This window comes from Rattus rattus, chromosome 1, assembly GCF_011064425.1.
Source record: "Rattus rattus isolate New Zealand chromosome 1, Rrattus_CSIRO_v1, whole genome shotgun sequence".
In the NCBI taxonomy this organism is placed as follows: Eukaryota; Metazoa; Chordata; class Mammalia; order Rodentia; family Muridae; genus Rattus; species Rattus rattus.
Window position 1 is genome coordinate 253,694,128 of NC_046154.1, and position 11,270 is coordinate 253,705,397.

Consider the following 11,270-nt stretch of genomic DNA (forward strand, 5'->3'; position numbering starts at 1 on the left):
TTCCCAGAGTTAGGGTCCAGAAATGGATGCCTGAGAGCAAGGAAATGTCATGCTTGAATAGAGCCCACCCTCAGGACACAAGGGCAAACTGAGACCCTGTGTCCCAATGATGTCACAGGCACAGGATGTAGGGATTAGGATTCCTACTTAGTTTGGAGAGAGACAGTTCAACTTTTAGCATCCATCCGACCCTGTCACAAGTCCTTTGTTGTGAGGGTCCCTGGGTCTAGAACATTCTGTGCCCTCTACTTTAGTGGGGGAGACACGGCAGCCTCATGTTTGATCCCGTGACAGTGTGGAAATAACGCCCATCCAACCTGGGGCCAGCAAGATGGCTCAGCTGGTAAAAGTGATTGCCGAAGAAATCTGATGACCTGAGTTTGATCCCCGGGGACACACAGAGTGGAAGGAGACAACTGGCTCCTGCAAGCTGTCCTCAAATTACTTAGGGACTGTGACACTAACCTGATGCCCTGCCCCATACGTCGTACACGTTACAGGAATAGTAATAAAATTAGCCTCCATTTGGGGACTAGGGACCAAACACTTCTGCCATCTATCTGTACCTCAAACACTCCTTCCTCAAGTCAGACGTGCCCTTGTGGTGTGGTGACCGTCTCCAAGCACACAACACGCCTGGAAGGCCCAACTGAATTTTCCCCGGCTTAGTTGTGCGGTTGAGTTTTGAGCCGGAATCCATGGTGCAGACATCCCTAATATGCTGGTGATCCCTCCTAAACCCCTGGGCATTTTCTTCTATTGCTTCCTCTTTCTTTAACTTCTCTCATTTGCTTTTCTAATTAAAAAAAGTAATTCAGGTTCATCGTAGAAATGTCTGAAAATGAAGATAAAGAAAATAAACAAAAGTTGCCCTAATCTATCACCCCCAGGGCGCTGCATCCCTGGCTTTGTTCCAAGCACTTCTCCTGGGTATTCTGGGTGTAGGCCGTGTGGTCTGCAAGACAGTGCAGATTGTGTGTGTGTGTGTGTGTGTGTGTGTGTGTGTGTGTGTGTGTGTGTGTGTGTGTCTGTGTGTCTGTGTGCGTGCACGCCTTGCCTGTGCATGTATGTGTGTGTGCTTTGCAAGCTCATCACTTATTCTTGGCTGTTTGCTCATGCAGCACGCTGGCTGTGTGACACTTTAGATTTCCTGAAGCTCGGGAAGCTAAAGTGGAAAGCTGTCTCCCTCCCTCCCTGCTGTCCCCCCACCCGCAACTCCGCCTGGGTCTGTTTCAAAGTGCTCATGCATAAAACAACACACTCCCGTTAATAACAGTCGATCACACCGGACAGCTGTTGTGTAATGCGTTGTTTTTTTTTTGTTTTTTTGTTTTTTTTTCCTCCCTAAATACATGGGCATCTTCTTGCGAGAGATGGATGTCTCTGTCTGAAGCTATTTCGCTGTTCAGTCTGTCAGTTATATTCATCCTCTCCCTCCTTCCCTCCCTCCCTCCGTCTCCTCCAGACAGGGGATTCTCCTTTGCCCTGGGTTCACTTTGTAGCTCAGGTTGGCCTTAAACTTTTGGTCATCCTCCTGCCTCAGCCTCCTGAGTGCCAGGGTTATAGATATGCACCACTATGCCTGGCACTGTTTTTTTTATCAACAATAGCCTTCGTGGGTTGGGAGTGCAGCTCAGTTGGTAGCATTTGCTGAGCGTGTTCAAGGCCCTTGGTTCCCTCCCCAGCCCTGTTGAAATAATTCCCTTCCCTTCAGGTGTGAGGCTGCACTGGAGTAAAGCAGCCCTGGGATTGGACGCCTTCCTGCACACGTGCATGCTGCATGGCAGGCGAGCTGCCCACAGTCATTTGTGCCCTGTCTGTTTCCTCGGGGGGTTAACATCCAGAAATGAAATCAGACACGGAGTTGTAAGCACAAAGCAGCACGCACATGAAGCCTTGGAAGGTCTGATCATGGAAACTGGCACTGTGTGGGCAGCTAACCCACTCCTGCTGTAGCCCGTCCAGCATCTCTTTTTTTTTTTTCTTTTCTTTTTTTCGGAGCTGGGGACCGAACCCAGGGCCTTGTGCTTGCTAGGCAAGCGCTCTACCACTGAGCTAAATCCCCAACCCCCGTCCAGCATCTCTTATGTGACCCTGCAGAACACACAGCCAGGGTGCCATTGCTCAGGGGAAAAATCTGCATTTTTTGCTTGTTTTTCTTTTTTCTTTTCCTTCCGGGCTACCGTACAATGTAAGGTTGGTAAAGTCTGCTTTAGCTGTCTCTGGAATCCACTTAAATCTGTGCTTGGTGGCTGGTCCCCGAGTGGTCTCCTAGAAGGCCTGCCACCCGCTAACCAATGACTTGATGCCCTTTGCTTGTTAGAGATGATTTCTCCCTAGGCTCCTGGCTTTTAAAATCAGGTATTTGTGATGTTCCCTTTTCCATGTAAACGCCGTTGGGTGAGAGTCTCCAGAGGGACGCCTGCCCTGCTTCAGGCTCTCACTTACCTATTTGGAGTCTCTGGAAGCTGAAGGCCTCCAAGGCTTCCCATCCCTCTTACCTCTCCGGAGTTCAGCCTGGGCATCCCGGAAGACTGGTGGAGGTGTTCTGTGGGCATGCCATTCACTCCTGGAGTCACTGGCAATGAGAACCGGCCCCATTGGAAGCTGCCTTTTGCATGTTAATAGGTTTTTAAGGGCCAAATTCAGGGGCCAGCAAAATGGTTCATCAAAATGGTCAGTGAAGACACTGGTTTCCAAGCCTGACAACTTGAGTTTGATCCTGACCTCCACATGTGCACCCTAGTGTGTGTGTGTGTGTGTGTGTGTGTGTGTGTGTGTGTGCACGCACACAAATAAATAAAAAAGAATCAAGGGGGATGGAGAGATGGCTCAGTAGTCAAGAGAAGTTGTTGTTCTTGTAGAGGAAGGACCTGGGTTTAGTTCCTAGCACCCACACAGTGGCTCACAACCATTTTTAATTTCCAGGGGATCCAATGTCCTCTTCTGATTTTCGTGGACATTAGGCATGCATATAGGTACATACATACATACATACATACATACATACATACATACATACATAATTATAGATAGAACACTCATACACAAAAAATTCTAAAAAAATTTTAAAAATAGATTCAAACTCAAGACTTCTGAATATTGCTTGCACAGTAGTGAGGTTACCAGCTGTTTTAGTTAGGGTTTTACCGCTGTGAACAGACACCATGACCAAGTCTTATAAAGGGCAACATTTAATTGGGGTTGGCTTACAAGTTCAGAGGCTCAGTCCATTATCATCAAGGTGGGAACATGGCAGCATCCAGGCAGGCATGGTGCAGGAGGAGCTGAGAGTTCCACATCTTCATCTGAAGGCTGCTGCAGAAGACTGACTTCCAGGCAGCTAGGATGAGGGTCTCAAAGCCCACGCCCACAGTGACACACTTACTCCAACAAGGCCACACTGACTCCAACAGGGCCACACCTTCTAATAGTGCCACTCCCTGGGCAGAGCATACACAAACCTTGTCTACTTTAAGCGGTGAAGATGTATAAGTCACCACAGTTAAAATGGTTAGACAGGGGAAGAAGTCAACAGAAGTTGGGGTGTGAGAGGACAGGTGCCATGTGACCCACATGTGTGAGGCCCCCCAAGAATAAAACCCCTAGAGACAGAGGCCGATGGTTCATATTCCTGTTATCAGTTCCCAGTCCCCACACAGCTCATAACTGTATGTAAGTAACTCCAGTTCCAGGGTATCCAATACTTTCTTCGGACCTCTGTGGGCACATGTGGTACATATACACATGTACACACAGGGAAAAAACTCTCATTCATATAAAGTAAATCTTAAAAAGTATTAAAAACTGTTTTAAACGGTTAATTTGGTGTAATAAATCTCAGGCACTAATTGCTACCTTTGCAAATGGAGCTGTTGCTTCGTTGCTTCTTCCTGGCTTGCTCAAAGAGGAACATAGGTGTCAAGAGTGAGGTCCTGGGGTTGGGGATTTAGCTCAGTGGTAGAGCGCTTGCCTAGGAAGCGTAAGGCCCCGGGTTCAGTCCCCAGCTCCGGAAAAAAAGAACCAAAAAAAAAAAGAGTGAGGTCCTTTGTTCTGTACCCCTGGTCCCCTCTTGTGGGTGTCTTAGGGCACTGGCCTCCTCTCCTCTCCTCTCCCCTCCCCTCCCCTCCCTTCCCTTCCCCTCTCCTCTCCTCTCCTTTTTTCCTTTCCTTTTCTTCAATGAATTTATTTATTAATTTTTACATCCAGATTGCTGCCCACCCTGTCCTCTCCCCTTCCCCCCTGTTCCCCCATCCCGTGGCTTCTTTTCTTGAACTCTGTTGAGGGTTCACAGGATAGGGTGGGACTGCTGGGTCGAGCTGGGGTCCTGGAGCAGGCACTGCAACCTATAGGGTAGTCCCGCCTTCTCCTGCACACACGTAGGGTGTCTGTCCATCTCACTCATGCCCCAGGATTGTCATTGAGTTTTGCCTGCAGTTTGCAGATGGTGTGTACCTGGTCCTACTCCTGGGCCTCCTTGAAGACTACTTTGTCCCCCTCCACAACTTCTACCTGACTCCTGACAGCTTTGACCAGAAGGTAAGAGTCCTGTTTCCTGGGAGTGTCCCCAGCCATGCTCACTGGGGTAAGTAGAAGGAATGTCCCTTGCTGACAATGAACAACTGTGTCACTGTCTATCCAAAGTTGGTGTCATCTGAGGCTCCATGTGTGTGTGAGTGTGTGTGTGTGTGTGTGTGTGTGTGTGTGTGTGTGTGTGTGTGTGTTTATCGGTATCCTTTAGAATGTGAAGCCTCACAACATCTGGGATTCAATCTGAGCTCCCTGGAGACAGACTGGGAAACCCCTTCGTGGCGTGCATGCCACTGCATGATGCAAGTGTGTTGCTTGGTCATGTCCCTAACATGTCTTTCCCCCAGGTTAATACTGTTTTTAATGATGCTGGTCATAGCCCCCTTGGTTTCGCTGTTTTGGGAGCCTCCAAATGTCATGTCCCGGGATGACACATGTGGCTTTGCAGCACGTGCCTCCTGTTATGTCAATTTTCTTTTATTTTTCCTCCTGCCACACTGGGCTTTTTCTCAAATATTTACAATAGTCCTTCTGAATCTTCTGGGGACCAGTTCCAGGGCCCCCTTGGGTACCGAAGCAGGCAGATGCTCAAGTCCCACAAGTGAAGTGTTGCATAAAGCATAAAGCCTACGCACTTCCTCCCGTAGATGTTAAATCCTGTCTGGTGGCTTATGATACTTAATGCAAATATGCAAATGATGTGCAAAGTAGCTGCATTCTGTATTGTTAGGGAGCAATGGTGGAGGTTCAGTATGCTGCAGAGCCCCCAGACACTGTCTATCCAAAGTTGGTGTCATCTGAAGCTCCGTGCGCGCGCGCGCGCGTGTGTGTGTGTGTGTCTGTGTGTCTATATATGTGTATGTTCCTGTGTGTATCTATACATGATTGTGTGTGTCAATGTGTGTACGTATGTATATGTGTATATGTATATACATTTATGTGTCTGTGTATAAGCATGTGTCTACATATGTATATATGTCTCTGTGTTCATGAGTGTATATATACTCATGTATGTATATATATGTATGTGCATTCATTTATATAAGTATGCATGTCTATGTATGTGTGTATATGTGTTTCTGTATTTATGTATGTGTGTATGTATCCTCATATACGCCTGTTTGTGTATGTGTGTGTATGTATGTGTTTGTGTGTATACATGTCTGTGTATATGTGTGTGTGGTGGGACTGTGTGTATGCATGTATATTTTATTTCTGAGCTTTGAGCCAGCCTTGAGCGTGCCCCCATATCTGCTCTTCCCATGCCCTCCGTCCTTCCCAGGCTCTCTGCAGTGAGGTCTGTCACTGAAGAGTTAGTGCTTCACTTCTGCGGACTTGGCAGAGACTAGTCTGGGTTGCTTGGGACTCATGGCACCTGCCACTTTATTTTTCCAAAGTGCGAGGCCCATGAGGTACGGAGGCAGACGGTGGCAACCGCGGTGGGAGCCAGGGTGACAGCCGAGAACGAACGGGCCAGTGTTTATCAATCTGCCGGTTCCTGGCACCAAGCAGTCTGTCTGCTCATGGCCAAATGCCGTTCCTATCGTGCCTGTGGAGATAGAATTGGACAGATTAGAGAGGTCTTGGCATGCTGGAGTCCATACTGGGGATGGAGGGAGAATGAATACAGTGAGGATGAATGGTAGAGAGCTTGTTAGGACCACGGAGCTCCTGGAGTTGTAGAAACCAGAGGTCAGACTGTCTGGTGAACAGGTTCTTGCATATTCAGGCCACTATGTGGCTGTATTAAGGAGGCCGCTGGGAACAGTGGATTTAACCAGTAGAACTGGGTCTTTGTCCAAACAAGTCTTTGTCCAGATGGCAGAAGCCACGTTCTTCAGCTTGGCTTTCTCTCTTTGAAACCAGGATGAACAGCCATGCAGGCCACTGCCCTGCCCTACAAATCAAGGAAACCTCTGGTGATGAGCATACAGGGAGACGGGAGGTCAGGGTGTTGGACTGTGCAGGCGCATGGGGCCTCCTCCTCAGGCAGGCATGAGGATTGGGTCCCTTTCTTACATATTCACATATTTATTCTGACCTCTTCCTCCTGGGGGTCTTGGTGAGGGCCACCATAGCAGTGATTGCCACACCTCTGTAAACCTTGACCTGTCTTTGTCTCCTGGTCCCAAGGGCTGGGAGGACCGTATGCCAGACTGAGGCAGGCAGTTTCTCTGATCAGCTCTGTGGCCTGAAGCTGAGGGTCCTTTGCTCTGGCCCCAGGCATCTTGGTGGCATCTCAAGAATGTTGAAGGAGGCGAAGATTTGGCAAGCAGAGTGGGGGTGTGTAAGGGGTGCTCCCTCAAGCATAGCAGAATCATTAACCAAAGATCTTAGGCTGGGGAGCGTGGCTCAGTTGGTAGAGAACCTGTCCAGCAAACACACGCCCTGGGTTTGATCCCTGGCGTTGTATAAACAGGCACAGTGATGAACATTGGTAATCCCAGCACTCGAGAGGCAGAAGCAGGAAGATTAGAAGGTCAAAAGCTATCTTCCTATACTTAGTTTGAGGATAGCCTGGGCTAAATGAGAATGTTTCAGAAAAAAACAAAAAACAAACAAACAAACAAACAAACAAACAAAAACAACCACAAGGCAAAAGCAAGCGTTAGGTTGGAGGAATAGCTCCAAGCAGAGAGCATTTGCCAACTGCACAGGAAACCCAGGATTCACTCTTAGCACTGGGGTGGGAGTGGGGGTGGGGCTGCAGTGAACCACAAGACTGGGCAACCCTGTGGGTTCCTGCCTTCTGTTAATGCATAACGGACATGGCTGGCATTCCTGGCTCACTCAGGGTGGAGTGACAGACAGTGCTACCACTGGAGAGACAGTTGGTCACTGAACCCTAAGGCCTGTCCAGCTGGCGGCTACGCACTTGCTGGTTTGATGGTCCATCTTCCATCTTCCTTTGCTCAGGGCAGGTCTGGTTGGCCTTGACTCCTGTAGCCTTTAAATCAGACAAAGAGGCTCCCACTTGGAGCTTCTCCAGCCGACGTTCGCAGAATGGAAGCCTCAATTGAGTGTCCAATTGAATGGGCAGGGCAGGGTGATTAGGGGCCAGGGCCAGGGGCCTCCATGCTGGCCCTTGAGCTAACCTCAATTCCAGCAGGGTCCCCAATTACCTCAAGGGCTGGTTACCCCACAGAAACACAGCCAGGAATGCCCGGATCGCACAACTCTTTAGTTTTCTGACCAGGTAGCACAAAGCTGCCCTGTGTTCAGAGAAGCACCCTGAGGGGCTGAGCGCCTTTGCCAGGGACTTGTCTTCTCTCAGCCTCAGTCTCCCTCTCTGTCATTTCTCACCGTGTTGTAGATTCTGGCTCAGAGGGAGCACTTGGCTAGGATCCTGTGAGGGGGAAGGCAGGCTGGGAGCTGCCATTCTTCCATCGAACCCAGATCTCTCATTAGGGGAAGAGGAAATGTTGAGTTATCCCTGTGTGTGCTTTTCCCTGTGTCCCGTCCCGTGTCCTAGCGAGCTTTGTACAAAGAGAAAGAGTCAGTTCTCTCTACACAGAAGGAAGCATTGGGTGAGCATGGTCGGGTGTGGGGGGTGTGGACCTTAATGTCACTGACCCTGCTCCTGTCTTACCCCTGGCAGGTGCACAACGTGGCCTTTGCCTTTGAACTGATGCTGGACGGGGGACTCAAGAAACCCAAGGCACGCCCTGAAGGTAACAGCCCACCAGAGCAGCTCAGAGCATAGAGAGAGAGAGAGAGCGCGGAGGCAGGGTGGCCCCAGGCAGCCTTCCCGTCCTGTGGATAGACGGCAGCCATCTTCCCACCGCATGTGTAGTCCACACTGTCTATTTCTTTTTGCAGACGTCGTGAACTTGGACCTCAAGTCCACTCTGCGGGTCCTTTACACACTGTTCACCAAGTACAAGGACGTCGAGTGACAGAGCAGCCGATTCTTCAGGGACAAGTTTTAGACAAGAAAAAATGGTCGTGTCCATCCACAGTCCCTGATTTCCCAGGAACCGTCTCCTCAGGGAGGCCTCAGGCTTCCCAGGTCTAGCTGTGTGATGCCTCTGCTCTCTGCTCCCTGCCTGGTTTGGTTTTAAACCCTTTTCCCTTGTGGCTCCCTAGCTGATTAGATCATTGAGAACTTGGTGCTTCAAACACCCACTCCAGTTTGAGGCCTCACTTCCTCTTTTTCTCTGCCTCCCCCTGAAGATGAAAAAGAACAAAGGCCCAGCCTAGCCCTCAGCTGGAGAGGGCTGTCCACCTGTGCTCCAACCCACGGAGCAATTACAGCAACAGCCCTGGCTCCAGGGACTCCGCCCCATTTGTCCTCAGGAATCCCCTGGGCTGGGCTCTCCCTGGAAGCAGGGTCTCGCCTCAGTAAAAAGATCCTCTCGGGTTTTTTTCTTTCCTGAGTCTCGGAAGATTTAAACTCCCGACGTGTGTCTCCACCCCCATCCTGTCTTGCGGTTTGCTGATTTTTAACTGACCTTTTACATGAACTCTCAGGACCCAGAATGCCTTGGGGCCCCAGGGCAGCTTGTACAGGGCATGTCTGGGTCTCTTGCTGGCTCTGAACATGCAGCTTGAGCCGGCTCGGAGTTGGAACCTTCCATCTCTGAGGCCCTGTTAGGGAATGGATACATTTTTAGAGACTTTACAAGAGGGAGGGAATCCATTATGAGGGCTGCCTGACCACAGGCTACCGGCAGCCAGAATTACAGAGGCGTGCGTCTGGCAGCTCTGGAGGCTGAGAGTAGGAGACAGAGGTGCTGGCAGGTTGCCTCTCTCTGCCTTCACACCATTCCTCCTCCTGTATTAGTCTCCTCTTCATTTTGAAGTGGAACCATCCCCTGTATGACCTTGATGACCCCATGATATATGCAAGACACCCGTCTCCAAGTGCAGCCTCCCTCCGACCAGCCAGGAGTAGGTTTGTGGGGAGTGTCTTAACTGGCAGTGGGACATATGAAATGCCCACATCCCTCCTAGATGCTGCTGGTATCCCCTGCAACATGGCCCATGAGAGAAAACCCTGTTGCTCCTCAAGCCATTCATCACTCACTCCCCTTGACTCTGGAGGTGGGCTGGCTCTTGTCTCAGGAATCCTGCTTCTGTGGTTCACTCCCCCTCTCATGATACTCCTGCCTCTCACCTGCCATATGACAGGATCCATGCAGCTACAGGGAGCCTTCCTTTCCTGATCCCCACCTTACCACAAACCAGGGCTGTGGGGTGAGGTGTTGATACTGAACTGAACACCAACAGTGAAGTTCCAGAAAACAGTTTAATGTCTCCCCTTGCTTCCGCTGTTGCTAAGCTGGGGACAGGGCTTGGAATAGCCGCTCTGGTGAAGGAGGCTTCCCAGTAGGGGAGAGAGATAATTAAAACGGCATTACCGTGTCTCCCCGTGGGATGCGGTGACATTAAAGAGCCACACTGACAAAATATCCGGGACTGGAAGGTTCTGTGCCGCTTTCCTCACAGGCTCGGAACCACCGCAGCATCTGGGAGCTGCTGGGTCCGGTTTGTTCTGCTCACAGGTGGTCTGGGGCGGGGAGCTGGGTGCTGTTGAAGGGAAGGATTGTCCTGGGAAGGGTGGTGGTTCTCTGGGATTCCCTATCTGGAGGACACATGTCCCCCTTGGAACCCAAGCAGGCTCCTTTGCCTGGTCCTGTCTGCAGGACCTGGGAAGCCAGGGTTCCATGAAGGCGTGACCTTCCCCATTGACTGAGCATGGAAGTGTGGTTCTTACACACCAGTGAAGGGCTGTCCTCGCTGTCTCTTCCTGTGGAGTTGGCATTCAAACCATAGTCTGGACAAAGGCACCAATAAGTAAGATTTCTAGGCCAACTCCAGGGTCACCCACGTAAGGCAAGGCTTTCTTGATGGAAAAAAGGGAGTACCCCCCTCCATGTAACCAGTGCCCACCCCCAAACTTTCCCACAGTTCTCCCTGGGGTCCCCTGGAATGCAAAAACCTCTCTTTGAGCTGCTAATTCAAGGAAGTTCTGGAACTTTATACTGCTTGGATCTTCATTCTCTCCTGATACTGTTTATTTGAAGAGAGGTCTGGTCAATGAAACTGGTAGAAATGTCATCATCTGTCACTCCCTTGGGGTCTTGAGGAAGGGACAGGCAGGTCTGTATCCCTGCCCCCAGGTCTGCAGGCCAAGGCTGGAGCTGCTCCCTTTTGTCCTGTACTGATTGGCGCACCCCCTCCAGCTCTCCAGACTTCTGTGGACCTCCAGGCAGCTCTCGTGCCCCCTTTGCACCCAGTCGTGCAAGCCCTGAGCTCAGGGGCCCCTGCATCCTCATCGCAGGCCAACCAACAAAGGGGGAATCTTATATCCAAGCAGCCAAAACGGTGACGCCCCCCTGTGCAGTAATACTTCATTGTCTTTTTAATTGTTTGAAGCAACGTGTCCTTTGGATTTCTGGATATTAAATAAAAACCACTAAACCCCCGGCTGTGCTTTGATCAGACCTTCCTGGCAGACAGCAGGGACAGCGTGCTTGCGACAGCTCAAACTCGTGGCTTCCTGTGCCAGACATTCAGGCGGGAGACGGAGCTGGGGGGTGTCACAGTGTGCTCCGACGTACTCTAGTTATGAGCTCCGATACACCAGCTGGCCCCTGGCTCTTTGCAGAGCTGCTTCGCACACATTTCCTGTCCGTTCTCCCTGCCCAGAGCTGGGACTGCATCACTTCACATTGCCAGGCTGGCTTGAACGCTCCCTCTGATGCTCCCAGGCGGAGTCTGATGGAAGATATTGGTGA

At 50.5% G+C, this 11,270-nt stretch overlaps 1 protein-coding gene across 1 annotated transcript in view; it reads left to right on the forward strand.

The window, feature by feature from the left end:
* Parvb (parvin beta) overlaps positions 1-10,958 on the forward strand; it is an 81,962-nt gene extending 71,004 nt beyond the window's left edge. Inside the window, exons 11-13 of the mRNA XM_032918861.1 lie at positions 4,438-4,539; positions 8,129-8,201; positions 8,350-10,958. Coding sequence (XP_032774752.1) covers positions 4,438-4,539; positions 8,129-8,201; positions 8,350-8,426 — 252 coding nt within the window. The 3' untranslated portion in view covers positions 8,427-10,958. The remainder of the gene's footprint in view (positions 1-4,437; positions 4,540-8,128; positions 8,202-8,349) is intronic.
* Positions 10,959-11,270: the final 312 nt, after the last annotated feature.